The sequence below is a fragment of the Lissotriton vulgaris genome, chromosome 7, assembly GCF_964263255.1.
Source record: "Lissotriton vulgaris chromosome 7, aLisVul1.2, whole genome shotgun sequence".
Taxonomy (NCBI): domain Eukaryota; kingdom Metazoa; phylum Chordata; class Amphibia; order Caudata; family Salamandridae; genus Lissotriton; species Lissotriton vulgaris.
Genome location: NC_141695.1, coordinates 10,598,654 through 10,617,456, shown reverse-complemented (window position 1 = coordinate 10,617,456; position 18,803 = coordinate 10,598,654). Strand labels below are relative to the sequence as shown.

Sequence of the window (18,803 nt, the reverse complement as noted above, 5' to 3'; positions counted from 1 at the left end):
TCATCCGCACCACCAAGAAGAAATCACTAAAGGATCGACTGGACAACAACGCCCACGACAGCAAGGAACTCTTCTGCATCGTCAAGGAGTTCTCCAACCCCAGCACCGGCAACATCGACATCACCCCTTCACAAGACCTCTGCGTACTCCTCGCCTCATTCTTCCACCGCAAGATTGCCGACATCCACAACAGCTTCGGCGCACCATCCACGCACCCAACCGTCGAACCAACGCACCCCACTGCCACCCTCCGCACCTGGACCACGGTGACCACCGAAGACACAGCCCGCGCGATGAACACCATCCATTCCGGATCACCGACTGACCCCTGTCCGCACCACATCTTCAACAAGGCCGACTCCACCATCGCACCCCAACTCCGAGACGTCATCAACACCTCCTTCGACACCGCCACCTTCCCGGAGAGCTGGAAGCACGCCGAGCTCAGCGCCCTACTGAAGAAACCAACAGCGGACCCCACCGACCTCAAAAACTTCCGCCCCATCTCGCTCCTCCCTTTTCCTGCCAAAGTCATAGAGAAGATCGCCAACAGACGACTTGCCGCCTTTGTCGAGACGAATGGATCTCTCGACCCCTCGCAGTCCGGTTTCAGAGCCAACCACAGCACCGAGACCGCCCTCATCGCAGCCACCGACGACATCCGAGCCCTGCTTGACAACGGGGAAACAGCGGCACTCATCCTCCTGGACCTTTCCGCTGCGTTCGACACTGTCTGCCACCGCACCCTAGTCCAACGCCTCAGCAACACCAGCATCCAAGAGAAGGCACTAAAGTGGATCATCTCATTCCTCGCCGGAAGAACACAGAGAGTACGCCTCCCCCCGTTTCGATCCGAGGCCACTGAAGTCATCTGCGGCGTCCTGCAAGGATATTCACTCAGCCCCACCCTCTTCAACGTCTACATGAGACCGCTCGCCACCATCGCACACCAACACAACCTCAATATCATCTCATACGCCGACACCCAGCTGATCCTCTCCCTCACCAGAGACCCCGACACCGCCAGAACCAGCCTCCACGAAGGGATGAAAGAGGTCGCTGAGTGGATGAAGAACAGCCGCCTAAAACTGAACTCAGACAAGACGGAAGTCCTCATCCTGGGACCATCACCCTCCGCTTGGGACGACTCCTGGTGGCCCCCTGCCCTGGGCACCGCCCCCAAGCCCACAGACCACGCACGCAACCTGGGATTCATCCTGGACTCCTTCCTCTCGATGACCAGACAAGTCAACGCCATCTCCTCTTCATGCTTTCACACCCTCCGCATGCTCCGCAAGATCTTCCGATGGATCCCGACCGGAACCAGGAAGACGGTCACCCAGGCCCGCGTCACCAGCCGACTGGACTACAGAAACACCCTCTACACCGGAACCACAGCCAAGCTACAGAAAAGACTCCAACGCATCCAGAACGCCTCCGCCCGACTCATCCTGGACATCCCCCGACGCAACCACATCTCTGGCCACCTGAGAGACCTGCACTGGCTCCCCGTCAACAAGAGGATCACGTTCAGGCTCCTCACCCACGCACACAAGGATCTCCACGACCTGGGCCCCAAGTACCTCAACGACCGCCTGACCTTCCACACGCCCACCCGCCAGCTATGGTCTGCCAGCCTCGCCCTCGCCGCCGTACCACGCATCCGAAGAGCCACCACCGGAGGCAGATCCTTCTCCTACCTGGCGGCCAAGACATGGAACACCCTCCCCATCCACCTCCGGCTGACCCAGGACCACCTCTCCTTCAGGAAGCAACTGAAGACCTGGCTGTTCGAGCAGTAGCAAACCCCTACCCCAAGCGCCTTGAGACCCTCCCGGATGAGTAGCGCGCTATACAAGTGTCATGATTGATTGATTGATTGATTGAAATGCCCAGCTCAATAATATCTCAGAATCCAGCCTTTATGGGCATCCACATGCCGCAGCGCCTCTCATCCAGCGCCTGAAGTAATCTGGTCACATAGCCCCCTTCATAATGGACTCCACTGGCTCTCCTTCCTGGCCCACACTATCTTCCAAACCAGCTGCATCCTTGACAAAACCATCATGACCAGCACCCTGCTTGTTTACCTGATAAGCTACCACCTCTGGTGACTCTTAGCACACCTGCAGCCAGACACCACCAGCCTGCAGCCTGAGGAGTGTAAAAAAGAAAAAGAAGGCAAACCTTTTCCATCTACGCAGCCAGGATCTGGAACGACATCCCCGTATCGTTCAGCACTGCGACAACACAGGATAGAGTAGAAGAAGCACCTCTTCAGAGAACAGCACATCACGATGATGGAACAGGACACTTTGGCTCCCTGAAGCCAGCTAACCGTCCAATCACTCGCTGGCTGTTGTCTTGCTTCTGACACTGTATATTGCTCTGCTGTCGTTTGCTACGTTAGTGCTATACAATTAACACATGCATACATTCAGAAGGGTTCTGGGTTGGCTAGGTTGTGGTGACTCAGTTGGCAGGGTTGAGGGACGACCTGGCCAAGACTCGAATGCCAGAGCAGCATCAACAGTGCCTGCAGAGCGACGTTAAATTCCCCTGTGCTAAGTTCGGAGGCCTCTGGATTACCCTTAGAAATCAGACCTAGCGTCGACTCAAATTAGAGACTTGAATATCCTGCAGAGGCGATCAATCACTTTGTCTACTACAATGCGAGCTTCCAGCAACACAAGACCCACCGGATTAAATTCCCTGTAATGGCCACATTACTCGAACTTGAAAAACCATAGGAATGAAAAATAGGCCCAATCATTCAGAAACTAGGAGTGTCTGCCTCTAGCCACGGTTTGGCCACAGAAGGAAAATATGGAATTTTGATAGGACTCCCCATCACGTTTCTTTCAGAATGAATAAGTCAAATTGATCTAATGTTTAATTTAAACTGTAATGAGCTCCCCATCAGACATACGAAAATATTGAATGTGGACAGATCTAAGGGGAGGTGGTATTTTGAATGGAATGGTGCACCAGGAGGGTATATCACTTTCCAATGAAATTCAAGACAATGTATCTTTACAGAAACCGAATCAATCCTTAATTTTTTCCTTTGATACCAACATATAAAAATGAAAAATGTACAGCCAACGTGTTTCATTCAGGAAAAGGAACTTTTCGAACAATCTCAGGGTTGATCAGTATCTTTGATATCAAGAACTGGTCTAAGGCTTCAGTAAGTTTGCCTATAAATGTGTAATCCATGGGGAATGTGCTCCCATCAACTCGGCCCTCCACGGCGAAACCCATGGAGGGCCAGGATATTATTGCGGACTGAGTTGATGGGAGCACATTCCCCATGGATTACACATTTATAGGCAAACTTACCGAGACATAAAACTGCTTCATACTCTTCAAACTCAAAATATTTGAAAGTTGTTTTATTGTAACGCTCCTGAATTAATCGTTGTTGAAAGAGAAAGCAGTGACTTATTGGAGAAATGTTCACTAGTACCAAGAGTGAAGAGGGCTGTGAAGAGCATGCACTGCAACATCGCAACCCTGCACTGCAACACCGCAACCCTGCACTGCAACACCGCAGCCTTGCACTGCAACACCGCAACCCAGCACTGCAACACCGCAACCCTGCACTGCAACACCGCAACCCTGCACTGCAACACTGCAACCCTGCACTGCAACACCGCATCCCTGCACTGCAACCCTGGACTGCAACACCGCATCCCTGCACTGCAACACCGCATCCCTGCACTGCAACACCGCAACCCAGCACTGCAACACCGCAACCCAGCACTGCAACACCGCAACCCAGCACTGCAACACCGCAACCCTGCACTGCAACACCGCAACCCTGCACTGCAACACCGCAACCCTGCACTGCAACACCGCATCCCTGCACTGCAACCCTGGACTGCAACACCGCATCCCTGCACTGCAACACCGCATCCCTGAACTGCATCCCTACACTGCAACACCGCAACCCAGTACTGCAACACCGCAACCCTGCACTGCAACACCGCAACCCTGCACTGCAACACCGCAACCCTGCACTGCAACACCGCAACCCTGCACTTTAACACCGCAACCCCGCACTGCAACACCGCAACCCTGCACTGCAACACCGCAACCCTGCACTGCAACACCGCAACCCTGCACTGCAACACCGCAACCCTGCACTGCAACACCGCATCCCTGCACTGCAACCCTGCACTGCAACACTGCATCCCTGCAACACCGCATCCCTGCACTGCATCCCTGCACTGCAACACTGCATCCCTGCACTGCAACCCTGCACTGCAACACCGCATCCCTGCACTGCAACACCGCATCCCTGCACTGCATCCCTGCACTGCAACACCGCAAACCTGCACTGCAACCCTGCACTGCAACACCGCAACCCTGCACTGCAACACCGCAACCCTGCACTGCAACACCGCATCCCTGCACTGCATCCCTGCACTGCAACACCGCAACCCCGCACTGCAACACCGCAGCCCTGCACTGCAACCCTGCACTGCAACACCGCAACCCTGCACTGCAACACCGCAACCCTGCACTGCAACACCGCAACCCTGCACTGCAACACCGCAACCCTGCACTGCAACACCGCAACCCTGCACTGCAACACCGCAACCCTGCACTGCAACACCGCAACCCTGCACTGCAACACCGCATCCCTGCACTGCAACACCGCATCCCTGCACTGCATCCCTGCACTGCAACACCGCAACCCAGTACTGCAACACCGCAACCCTGCACTGCAACACCACAACCCTGCACTGCAACACCACAACCCTGCACTGCAACACCACAACCCTGCACTGCAACACCGCAACCCTGCACTGCAACACCGCAACCCTGCACTGCAACCCTGCACTGCAACACCGCATCCCTGCACTGCAACCCTGCACTGCAGCACCGCAACCCTGCACTGCAACCCTGCACTGCAACACCGCAACCCTGCACTGCAACACCGCAACCCTGCACTGCAACCCTGCACTGCAACACCGCAACCCTGCACTGCAACACCGCAACCCTGCACTGCAACCCTGCACTGCAACCCTGCACCGCAACCCTGCACCGCAACCCTGCACCGCAACCCTGCACCGCAACTCTGCACCGCAACACCGCAACCCTGCACTTTAACACCGCAACCCTGCACTGCAACACCGCAACCCTGCACTGCAACACCACAACCCTGCACTGCAACACCGCAGCCCTGCACTGCAACCCTGCACTGCAACACCGCATCCCTGCACTGCAACACCGCATCCCTGCACTGCAACACCGCATCCCTGCACTGCAACACCGCAACCCTGCACTGCAACACCGCAACCCTGCACGGCAACACCGCAACCCTGCACTGCAACACCACAACCCTGCACTGCAACACCGCATCCCTGCACTGCATCCCTGCACTGCAACACCGCAACCCAGTACTGCAACACCGCAACCCTGCACTGCAACACCACAACCCTGCACTGCAACACCACAACCCTGCACTGCAACACCGCAACCCTGCACTGCAACACCGCAACCCTGCACTGCAACACCGCAACCCTGCACTGCAACACCGCAACCCTGCACTGCAACCTTGCACTGCAACACCGCAACCCTGCACTGCAACACCGCAACCCTGCACTGCAACCCTGCACCGCAACCCTGCACCGCAACCCTGCACCGCAACCCTGCACCGCAACCCTGCACCGCAACACCGCAACCCTGCACTTTAACACCGCAACCCTGCACTGCAACACCGCAACCCTGCACTGCAACACCACAACCCTGCACTGCAACACCGCAGCCCTGCACTGCAACACCGCAGCCCTGCACTGCAACCCTGCACTGCAACACCGCATCCCTGCACTGCAACACCGCATCCCTGCACTGCAACACCGCATCCCTGCACTGCAACACCGCAACCCTGCACTGCAACACCGCAACCCTGCACTGCAACACCACAACCCTGCACTGCAACACCGCAGCCCTGCACTGCAACCCTGCACTGCAACACCACATCCCTGCACTGCAACACCGCATCCCTGCACTGCAACACCGCATCCCTGCACTGCAACACCGCATCCCTGCACTGCAACCCTGTACTGCAACACCGCAACCCTGCACTGCAACACCGCAACCCTGCACTGCAACACCGCATCCCTGCACTGCAACCCTGCACTGCAACACCACAACCCTGCACTGCAACCCTGCACTGCAACACCGCAACCCTGCACTGCAACACCGCAACCCTGCACTGCAACCCTGCACTGCAACACCACAACCCTGCACTGCAACCCTGCACTGCAGCACCGCAACCCTGCACTGCAACACCGCAACCCTGCACTGCAACACCGCAACCCTGCACTTTAACACCGCAACCCTGCACTGCAACACCGCAACCCTGCACTGCAACACCATAACCCTGCACTGCAACACCGCAGCCCTGCACTGCAACCCTGCACTGCAACACCGCATCCCTGCACTGCAACACCGCATCCCTGCACTGCAACACCGCATCCCTGCACTGCAACACCGCATCCCTGCACTGCAACACCGCAACCCTGCACTGCAACACCGCAACCCTGCACTGCAACACCGCAACCCTGCACTGCAACACCGCAACCCTGCACTGCAACACCACAACCCTGCACTGCAACACCGCATCCCTGCACTGCAACACCGCATCCCTGCACTGCAACACCGCATCCCTGCACTGCAACACCGCATCCCTGCACTGCAACACCGCAACCCTGCACTGCAACACCGCAACCCTGCACTGCAACACCGCAACCCTGCACTGCAACACCGCAACCCTGCACTGCAACCCTGCACTGCAACACCGCATCCCTGCACTGCAACCCTGCACTGCAACACCACAACCCTGCACTGCAACCCTGCACTGCAACACCGCAACCCTGCACTGCAACACCGCAACCCTGCACTGCAACCCTGCACTGCAACACCACAACCCTGCACTGCAACCCTGCACTGCAGCACCGCAACCCTGCACTGCAACACCGCAACCCTGCACTGCAACACCGCAACCCTGCACTGCAACCCTGCACTGCAACCCTGCACTGCAACCCTGCACTGCAACCCTGCACTGCAACCCTGCACCGCAACCCTGCACCGCAACCCTGCACCGCAACCCTGCACCGCAACCCTGCACCGCAACCCTGCACCGCAACCCTGCACTGCAACCCTGCACTGCAACCCTGCACTGCAACCCTGCACCGCAACCCCGCAACCCCGCACTGCAACACCGCAAACCTGCACTGCAACACCACAAACCTGCACTGCAACACCGCAACCCTGCACTGCAACACCGCAACCCTGCACTGCAACACCGCAACCCTGCACTGCAACACCGCAACCCTGCACTGCAACACCGCATCCCTGCACTGCAACACCGCAACCCAGTACTGCAACACCGCTACCCTGCACTACAAAACCGTAACCCTGAGCTGCAATACCGCAACCCTGAGCTGCAAAACCCAACCCTGCACTGCAACACCGCAACCCTGCACTGCAACACCGCAACCCTGCACTGCAACACCGCAACCCTGCACTGCAACACCGCAACCCTGCACTGCAACACCGCAACCCTGCACTGCAACACCGCAACCCTGCACTACAACACCGCAACCCTGCACTGCAACCCTGCACTGCAACACCACATCCCTGCACTGCAACCCTGCACTGCAACACCGCAACCCTGCACTGCAACCCTGCACTGCAACACCGCAACCCTGCACTGCAACACCGCAACCCTGCACTGCAACACCGCAACCCTGCACTGCAACCCTGCACTGCAGCACCGCAACCCTGCACTGCAACACCGCAACCCTGCACCGCAACCCTGCACCGCAACCCTGCACCGCAACCCCGCACCGCAACCCCGCACCGCAACCCCGCACCGCAACACCGCAAACCTGAGCTGCAAAACCCAACCCTGCACTGCAACACCGCAACCCTGCACTGCAACACCGCAACCCTGCACCGCAACCCTGCACCGCAACCCTGCACCACAACCCCGCACCGCAACCCCGCACTGCAACACCGCAACCCTGAGCTGCAAAACCCAACCCTGCACTGCAACACCGCAACCCTGCACTGCAACACCGCAACCCTGCACTGCAACACCGCAACCCTGCACTGCAACACCGCAACCCTGCACTGCAACACCGCAACCCTGCACTGCAACCCTGCACTACAACACCGCAACCCTGCACTGCAACACCGCAACCCTGCACTGCAACACCGCAACCCTGCACTGCAACACCGCAACCCTGCACTACAACACCGCAACCCTGCACTGCAACCCTGCACTGCAACACCGCAACCCTGCACTGCAACACCACAACCCTGCACTGCAACACCGCAGCCCTGCACTGCAACACCGCAACCCTGCACTGCAACACCGCAACCCTGCACTGCAACCCTGCACTGCAACCCTGCACCGCAACCCTGCACCGCAACCCTGCACCGCAACCCTGCACTGCAACTCTGCACTGCAACACCGCAACCGCGAACTGCAACACCGCAACCCTGCAACACCGCATCCCTGCACTGCAACACCGCATCCCTGCACTGCAACACCGCATCCCTGCACTGCAACACCGCATCCCTGCACTGCAACACCGCATCCCTGCACTGCAACCCTGCACTGCAACCCTGCACTGCAACCCTGCACTGCAACCCTGCACTGCAACCCTGCACTGCAACCCTGCACTGCAACCCTGCACTGCAACCCTGCACTGCAACCCTGCACTGCAACTCTGCACTGCAACTCTGCACTGCAACACCGCAACCCTGCACTGCAACACCGCAACCCTGCACTGCAACACCGCAACCCTGCACTGCAACACCGCAACCCTGCACTGCAACCCTGCACTGCAACACCGCAACCCTGCACTGCAACACCGCAACCCTGGAGTGATTGTATTCATCCAAACCATCAACCAGGATGAAATAATGATGTGTCAGGAAATCCATTTGCAAATGTGAATTCACATTTCATGAAAAGAAGACTTGACACACTTAAATTGAGGCATTTGCACATCTAAGTTTGAATCAGGTGCACAAACAGTTGTGTGCACTGCATTGCACATGTTCACAAAGATCAGACAGCAGATCTGAGTGAGAAAGTTTAACTGCAGGGGCTAGTAGTATCTTTGGTTATTAGGAGTATTTTCATTCCGAAGACCAGGTGAGCCCTACTACCTCTACAAGGCAATTAAAATGTGCTCTTTACAGGCGTAACACTCTGAAACAGCCTGTTCCGGCCACTAAGAGCAATCAACAAACATCACCTTCCCACAGAAACCCTGCCTTTTAGGAATTTAAATAAATCTAATTTGTCCAGTTGATGAAGCTCGGACAGGAGGCCAATGCCGTGCTACCAAAAATCCTCCCAAATGTGCTCTTGTAACAACCATAACATAACGTGTATTTGTAAAGCGCACGTTCTCCCAAGGGCACTAGATAACAGATGCTTATTGTTACCCAGCCCAATGCTATTCATTGTATCGACCTCAGAAGAATGAAAGGCCCGCTGAGATTTGAACCTATGACCATGAAGTCGAGCAGAGGCCCCTACAGTGGATGCATGAGTCCACTCAGCCACCAGACCCGGCTGAACATGAAAGATAAGAAGGGGTTGCTAATGTCAAACCCTAGAGCTGTACATCGCTGAGAAGGGGGCATCGACACACATACAAAACATGGCCATCAGGGAGTCACGACTCATCCGCCAGCCCCAGTACTGTTAACTTACCTCTGCTGGGCTCAGGGCCGGCCTCTCGCCCAGGACGGTCCCTTGCACACACAATGCGTTGGCCTTCTCTTCTCCAGCTAAGGGCAGTACGGCCCGAAGGAAATGCTGTTGATATAGAGAAAGTTAAGCATAGGTTTTAATGTGTATGTCGCTCAAAATAGGTGAGTTGTTGTTGTACATATGTAGTACGTTCTTACTGATTGAAAGCAGTTACTGATCGTGCTGTGAGGGGATGAACCAGAAGTAAGAACGGAAAATGTAAGTGGGGACAAAAGACACATTGGTCTACGGTGGTATATAATGTACTCGGTGGTCAAAATATAAGTGGTACTTGAGGGTTTTTTCTGCTTTCTATTCTACTAGGGCCTGAACAGAAACCTTTCACAGGCCCATGGTGTCTGTGGAAGGTATAGGCAGGGACTGTGGTGCCAGCCGACCCCAGAGATCCGGGGGGATTGTAGGGTTGGTGGTGGTGCCCATTTATCTGTGTAATTCCGAACTACATCGAGCTCCCATTAATACAAGTCCCAAAATGATATGTCTCGTCCATCTAAAGGCAGAGAACAGGCACGCGGATATGCAGCAAGGGTGCACCTGATGTAACACTGCAGCACATATAGAAAACGTGATTTATTACCCTTACCTCAGCTTTCTTACATTGGTAATCTTTAGATTGCAGGTAAGGTTTCAATGTTTTACTTTGTATATAAGTTGATTTAAGTAACCTAACCACAACTATGTACACATGTACATATGGTTAAGGTCAGACAACTTAAAACTGTATTAGTAATTAAAATTGTAATTGAAATTAAATTAGAACTAAACAAATTAAATGGTCACAGTTAAAATTATTGGATTTTAAGTCATTCGATTTAAATAAATTAAATAAGTAATTCCGTTTGAAATCATTAACATTACAATATGTGTCGATTAATATAGACACCAAAATATATGTCAACTACTGGCCTCTCGCCTACAAACGCTCTCACCTCTGGTGGTTCGACCAGATCAATCGAGCTCCGTCCCAAGCAGATCAACCTCTCATCACCTGCAGACACTCTTTGCAGTATTACACTACGTGGATCCGCAAGTATCCGCCCTCGCTGCCCTGCTGGATGCCACCGAGGCGTTTGACACACTGGAGTAGTCGACCTGTTCACTCTCTTGGCACGTATTAGCCTTAGAACACAATTTATACGACAAATACGACTGTTATATACGGGAGCCACGGCACGGATCAGATTCAATAATACAGTGCCCGGTCCATTTGAAATTTCACGAGGCACGCAGCAGGGATGTCCGCTGTCGCTCCTGCGGTTTGCCATAGCCATGGAGCCATCGACTGATAGACTGCAGCAGCATCGTGCACAGAGAGGCCTGGGATTTACAACCCGACCTGCTGACGATATTACACTGTATATAACCGACCCATCAGAAAACGTAAACCCCACGATACGGGAACTTTTGAAGTTTGGCCAGTTCTCTGGGATCCTGATCAATTTGGTCCAGGTCCATATCACTAGCGCTTACTGGCCATACGCAGCCATTCACACTAGACTTACCATTACGCTGGGCGGGGGACCGGGCAAATATCTAGGTGTGCTGAGAAGCAGAGATACGAAAGAACGGTGGGAGGCAAATTATGGATGTGTTATGTCACGGATAGAGGAGAGACTATCCCCACTGCGAAAATGGTAATCTTGAACTAATTACTGTACCTATTCATCGATATGCCAATACCCTTACCATCAGCCTTTTTTAAGAGACTTAAATCCAACATGATCACCTTGGCCTACGCTGGCAAACAACCCAGATTTGCCTGGGAAGTTTTAACACAGCCAATGAGACCTGGTGATATAGGAGCAGTAGACTTTACCCTATATGCATACTGCGCACACGCCCAATTTCCGCACTACTCTATTTGGTTATTGATAGAGGACACTCTGACCAGAATGGTATCCTGGCCCTAGTTAGCTGGAAGACTCTTCACTAGGGACATAGGTAATGAAAAGAAGGCATTGCAATCGAGAACCAGAGTTTCATCCCAGTAGTTAATGAGGGAAGAGTCAAGTTCTAAACACCTTCCAAAGTTAAACAGATCAAATTGGGATCTTACTGCGACTGGCGGCTTGTTCCATAGCTACGCCCCTTTCACAGGGAAGGTGCGTCCTCCCTGCCGTACTTTATTGAATCTCTGTTCATTGACATAATTAAGTGTAGAAGAATGAAGAGACCTGCTGGGGGCATATTTCCTTCATCTGGGCTGCAGGGACTTTGTATAGTTTTTAAGGCGTTGCATAACAACGGACCAGAGTGATTTAAAAATAATCCTCTGTTCAATGAGTAGCCAGTGGAGAGCTCCAAGAGCACCAGAGGCATTCTGAGATCTTTTTAGTTTGGCTTGTTGCGTGCTTATCTAGGTCCCTGATCGATACTGTGACCTTATGCCCCTATTCTGATATAAATCCATTTATTCCCTATATTGGCATAACCGTTCAAGTGCGATTTTCTGAAAAGTCATCTCTGGCCTCACACGAACAGAGCCACATTCCAGCATAGTTCCCTCTGCCACTTCCTTTGCGACCAATTAGTGCAATGACAGAGCAGAAGTCACTATCTGATATTCCTAGATTAACACTCCGAGTTCTTCAACAAGATAAAAACTCAGCAAACCTGGAAATCCCCGCTTGCTATGTTTTGATTAGTAATGGAACTCTAATGAGCAACTGATAACTATCACTTCCTAGTGACATCTTTAATTGACGTCTTATGTCCAGCAAACTTGCGTCAAACCCGGCACCTGTCAGGTATAAATATTACCAACGTTGCCTTAAGCAATGCCTGTTGCCTGTTGTACGAGCTACTGAAGCCAGCTGCCTGCACGACCCTGTGTTGGTAAATCTAGCACTCTGTCGCTGCAGCCTGCTATCCTGTGGTGGTGAAGCTGCTGATTACCATTATCGCCGCTACAGCGCGAACTATGGTGCAGTACGCTTAAGGAGCTGAACAGCCGTCCCTCTGCGAAGACATCCAGCAGATTCCAGCTGCCCGCGGACGCTGTCACCCCTCCTTCCTCGACGCGCTGAAGAGAGCCGCTGCCTTTCTCGTGCAGAGAAATCCAGTCCCGGCGCTTCCGGTTTACCCTCGCGGGTGACTGGGATATCGAGAGAGACCCCTGAAGGAGATACCAATCCTCCATCATTCTATTCAGAGGTATGGTGTTGACTAAACCCTTAGACGAGAATTCTTGAAACAAACCTTGGCAAAACCAACTTAACTTAAAGCTACTTACTTACTCCCCTTTCACGTGTTAGGCTTAGGTCAGGCACACTGGGGTAGGCTTAGTTAGAAGCACCAGTTGAGTATGTTAGCCTAATGTATATATGACTGTATATATGTTTTATTACTTTTAAACCATTGTATGGCTAAGAAACCATATCAATGCTTTTACAGTTCTATTTCGCAATACTTATCTTACTGTACGTACTTTTTATAATAACAATTATTGCAATTGTGGCAATACATTTCTCTTGTACGAGAAGAAAGACTGTTCAATAAATGTTAACCTTTATTGACAAACGCCCGTCTCTCTATTCTCTACATCTCGTGAAAGTAAACTGCACTAGACTGACTGAGTGAAATCTATGTCTATTGTTTCACACGACCCTAGAGATCGACTCTTGATCTGAGGAGCAAAGTTGTCATGTTGCACGGTTGTTGGAAAACTGAATCCCTTCTTGTCTGTGCCAAGGAAGCTGATCACTTCCTATGCAGAGAAGAAAGTTTCCAGTGACCTCTGAGCTAGTTGGTAACACAACCCAATTAAGTTTAGCATAGTCAGTGGAGGCCTGGAATATAAGCAGTTCCACGTCGATACTACTGTTTATGTTATTCCAATGCGCAGGGCCTAGTGGGAAACTAGGAACTACACTACAGGCTAGGACTATCTGAACGCGTTCCAATTTCTTTAGAAGATAATTAGGGGCTCACAGATGGAGGGCATTGCAGTAATCCGATCTACTTAGTATTACGCCGCTGGAAATCAGAGACCCTGCTTGGGCAGCTAACACTGGGTACAAATTCCTAAGGCCCGAATCAAGGCAATCGAGGCTCCCAGCTGCTCCGTTCAGATGCTCTTCAAGTGAGAGATCCTCATCCAGTGCTCCTCCCAGATTCCGCACTATCGTGGCGTTGCCAAGTGGGGTCCCTGTAGGTAGAGGCCAGAGACTGGCAGGTACAGGTCTTGGGATTTTATTTGATATACCTCACCCCGTACCAGCCTCATGTTGCCATAGAGAGGGGCAATGCTGCCCATTTCCTCTCCCCACAGCCCTCTATCAGACATTACACATTCCAACAAAGAAATAGACACAGTGGAGACCGTGAGGTGGGCATGGAATGGATTAAGGAAACCAGCAGGCTTAACAGTGCTCTATGCCCCCTCCATCCCATTGATGCAAAATCCGCACTTCCCCATGCTACACGACAGGGATGCTAAACGGTGCGCGGGCAACCGCCACATCACTACTCTTGCAGATCTTTACCCAGATGAAGGATTCATGCCTCCCCTGCAACTAGCGTACGGAGATCCCCTGAATTTATCAGACACCTTGCTATACTACTAACTAAGAGCCACCTGTAGGACACTACAGAACACATTTCTGGCCCCACCCCCACTCGGACACCCCTGGAGCATCTGTTGACTAACTCATCACCACGTAAACTGATTACCTGACTGTACACCTCTGTACAACGAGCATTCTCAATAATCCACCCGAGCGCTGGATATCTGGAACACTGGCTTTATTGCTGCAGCCGGCTGGAACGACTATCCCCCAACTACAGATTACGATGAATCCACTTTAAGATTCTACACTGATTATATAAAACTCCTTTACACCTTCTGAAAATGAGTCAGACAGCATCTGCTGGAAATGCAGGACACCTGGCTCCACATTCCTACATTTGGCATGGTACTGACCATCAATAGCGAATTACTGGGTCAAAGTGCAATAATAAAGCCTCTTTTAAAGAAACCAACTCTTAACACCGTGGAATTAAAAAATTACCGCCCTATAGCAGCCCTTCCTTACCCATCAAAAATTCTTGAAAAAGCCATAAACAAACAGCTGGCCAACTACATTGATCAAAATAACCTGTTAGATAACACCCAGTTCGGGTTCAGAAGAGGACATGGAACGGAGACAGCGCTCATCAAGGCCTCTGAAGAGATCAGACAGATCATGGACCAGGGCGGTTCGGCTGTTCTGATCCTGCTAGATCTATCAGCGGCCTTCGACGCGGTCGATCATAACATCCTGATCGACCGTGTCAAAGCCATGGGCATAAAGGGCAGGGCTGCGGAACTTCTGACCTCTTTCCTAGCCAATAGAGAACAGTCAGTGAAGATGGGGAACTTTTATTCACCAACGTTCGTGCTGCCATGCGGAGTCCCCCAGGGATCCTCGCTGAGTCCGACACTTTTCAACATCTATGTGTCGGACCTGGCAAGGATCATTAAAACCCATTGAATGGGAGTGACTTCGTACGCCGACGATGCCCAGTTGGTGTTGGCAGTACATAAGAACGGGATCGAAGTGGCAGCCAACTTTCAGACTGGTATGAGAGCCATTAGCCACTGGATGGACAATAACTGTCTAAAACTAAACACCGATAAGACCGAGGTAGTGGTGTTTGGAGACCTAAAACCATCTTGGTCTCCGATCTGGTGGCCATCGGAAATGGGCAATCCACCTATCCCAGTTTCTAAGGTCAGAAACCTAGGAGTGTTGTTCGACAACAAACTAAGTTTCACCAATCACGCTAACGCAGTGGTCTCCTCTTCCTTCTTCACGCTACGGAAAGTGAAAAAGCTACTACCCTACCTACCACTGTCTGCAGGGAAAACCCTGATGTCCTCCTTGGTGTTATCCAAGGTGGACTACTGTAATGGGCTTCTGCTGAATGCCCAGGAGCAGGTCTTCAAAAAGCTACAAATGGTGCAGAACGCCGCGGCGCGAATCCTGACCAGAACACCCACGTTTGCACCGATTTCACCAGTCATTTACCAACTGCACTGGCTCCCAATAAAAAAGAGAACAAAATTCAAGGCTCTGTGTATTATATACAGAGCACTGAACAGCCAAGGACCCGACTTCTTTAGGGAATCACTGCAGCTGTACGTTCCCAAAAGAGCGCTAAGATCAGCCTCATCCGCATCACTATGCATTCAACGAGTGAGAACAGTCACCTGGGGAGACAGACACTTCATGGTGGCCGCCTCGAGGCTCTGGAACTCCTTGCCCCATCACATAAAAACCAGCCCCTCACTGTTGCTCTTCAGAAGGCAAGTGAAGACATGGCTATTCACTCAATAATGCACAGGATGTGCCTCTCTGTCTGCCTAGCGCCGAGACACCATTTATGGTATTTGTTCGCGCTTTATAAATTTAGAAATAAATAAATAAATAAAGTGTTCAATATAGTACAAGACATTACAGGAGTAGTCGCGGACTGCACACCACAGGTGGGCCTAATGGGATCTGTCAAAGAGGTTCCCCCGGCTAACCGCCGGCTGACAGCAATGCAGCTTCTGATGGCCAAACAACGAATTGCAATACACTGGGGGCACCCAAGGGTCCGTCCAGGGCCTCCTGGATAAAGGCAGCTGCGTTCTGTAAAGAGCAACTATCCAATTATTGGGAACTGATGCCACCGGCCTCCAGACCAAAGGACATATTGACTTCATTTCCCGACTAGCTCAGATGAGAAGAGACAACCCACCCCACCAAGCCAGCACCCAGGGTGGGATTGCTGCACAACATACCCATTGTTGGCCTACATTGACACACTGCCTACTGTGTAGGAGATGCGCCCGCGATGAGGGACAAAGATTCTGCCAAAACAATATATGATGTTCAAACTGGCGACAGATGCTACGTATATTGTACACCTATAAACTGGGTAATATTTTATACTTGTACCTGTGTGGACGTGGAGATGGTTGGAACTGATGTATTGGGACACATACCTCTCGCAACCAACTGTTATGTTAAGTTAGTTGTTTTATTTATTTCCCTTAAGATTTTTCTGTTTTAATTAACATATTATGCAATGGTGATACAAATATGAAAAGCTCAAGGGTGACCTCTGTATGTCAACAAATTTGAAATACTAATACACTTATTTTTTTTTTATATGAAACATTTTTTAAGTATGTACTGAAGTAGTAACTGGTTATTAGGGCTCAGGAACGGATAGCGACTAGGGTAGTAAGGAGTTTTTAGGGCACAGGTCACAGTGAATGAGGTAGTAAGGGGTTTTTAGGGCTCAGGGTTGGTTAGACAATAGGGGTAGTAAGGTGTTTTTAGGAATCAGGGATGAGTAATGAATAGCAGTAGTAAGATGTTCTAGGGATTAGGGATGGGTAGTGAATAGAGGGGGATACTGTTCTGCGAACCTGCTAACCTGGACGGCGTAGCTGTGTGCTGAAGACTTCCTTCTTCAAACCCACGCCTTGCGGAACCCGCTCCGCGGGTCCCGCTTCGGATCCCTTCACACCCCTGGACATTGCAGTGGGGTTTGTGCGAGGCAGCAGGGCTGCGGGCGTTACACCGGACTCACATTCCCAGGAGTCCCGGTGTCAGTGGCCGAGTCACCTGGCCCCGCTCTCCCTGACCGCCCCGCCCCACTCCATCACCTGAAAAGGGGCGAGGACTCACCGTTCTGTGGGATACTGTTCTGCGAACCTGCTAACCTGGACGGCGTAGCTGTGTGCTGAAGACTTCCTTCTTCAAACCCACGCCTTGCGGAACCCGCTCCGCGGGTCCCGCTTCGGATCCCTTCACACCCCTGGACATTGCAGTGGGGTTTGTGCGAGGCAGCAGGGCTGCGAGCGTTACACCGGACTCACATTCCCAGGAGTCCCGGTGTCAGTGGCCGAGTCACCTGGCCCCGCTCTCCCTGACCGCCCCGCCCCACTCCATCACCTGAAAAGGGGCGAGGACTCACCGTTCTGTGGGATACTGTTCTGCGAACCTGCTAACCTGGACGGCGTAGCTGTGTGCTGAAGACTTCCTTCTTCAAACCCACGCCTTGCGGAACCCGCTCCGCGGGTCCCGCTTCGGATCCCTTCACACCCCTGGACATTGCAGTGGGGTTTGTGCGAGGCAGCAGGGCTGCGAGCGTTACACCGGACTCACATTCCCAGGAGTCCCGGTGTCAGTGGCCGAGTCACCTGGCCCCGCTCTCCCTGACCGCCCCGCCCCACTCCATCACCTGAAAAGGGGCGAGGACTCACCGTTCTGTGGGATACTGTTCTGCGAACCTGCTAACCTGGACGGCGTAGCTGTGTGCTGAAGACTTTTTTCTTCAAACCCACTCCTTGCGGAACCCGCTCCGCGGGTCCCGCTTCGGATCCCTTCACACCCCTGGACATAGCAGTGGGGTTTGTGCGAGGCAGCAAGGCTGCGGGCGTTACACCAGACTCACATTCCCAGGAGTCCCGGTGTCAGTGGCCGAGTCACCTGGCCCCGCTCTCAGGTCTATTGACAGCCTTTTCTCAACCATGGCAATTTCCTTTTCTAAGATACCAGTGGCCCGTGTGATAAAAGCGTCCAAGGGACCAGAAACGACACCATTGGATGTATTGATTTGAACAGTACGTTCCTTCCCTGATCTTAATGGCATTTTAGGTGGTCTTCCAGACGTCCAGGGGGAGTGGGCCTAGGCCGGACTCTGCCGTACTCGAACGGCCTCAAACGGCCCGCTCTTTGCCCGGTCTTCGCCCCGGTCGCTCCCGCGCAGCGTAACACACCACTATTTGTAGGTCTTGGTCCAATGAATGAAGGTGATGGAGTGGGGCGGGGCGGTCAGGGAGAGCGGGGCCAGGTGACTCGGCCACTGACACCGGGACTCCTGGGAATGTGAGTCCGGTGTAACGCTCGCAGCCCTGCTGCCTCGCACAAACCCCACTGCAATGTCCAGGGGCGTGAAGGGATCCGAAGCGGGACCCGCGGAGCGGGTTCCGCAAGGCGTGGGTTTGAAGAAGGAAGTC

General features: G+C 52.8%; 1 protein-coding gene across 2 annotated transcripts in view; it reads right to left on the bottom strand.

The window, feature by feature from the left end:
- LOC147700502 (uncharacterized) overlaps window positions 1–18,803 on the bottom strand; it is an 80,756-nt gene that overhangs the window by 19,382 nt on the left and 42,571 nt on the right. For both annotated transcript variants that reach the window (XM_086929660.1, XM_086929659.1), the window contains exon 6: window positions 9,749–9,853. In XM_086929660.1, coding sequence (XP_086785786.1) covers window positions 9,749–9,853 — 105 coding nt within the window. The remainder of the gene's footprint in view (window positions 1–9,748; window positions 9,854–18,803) is intronic.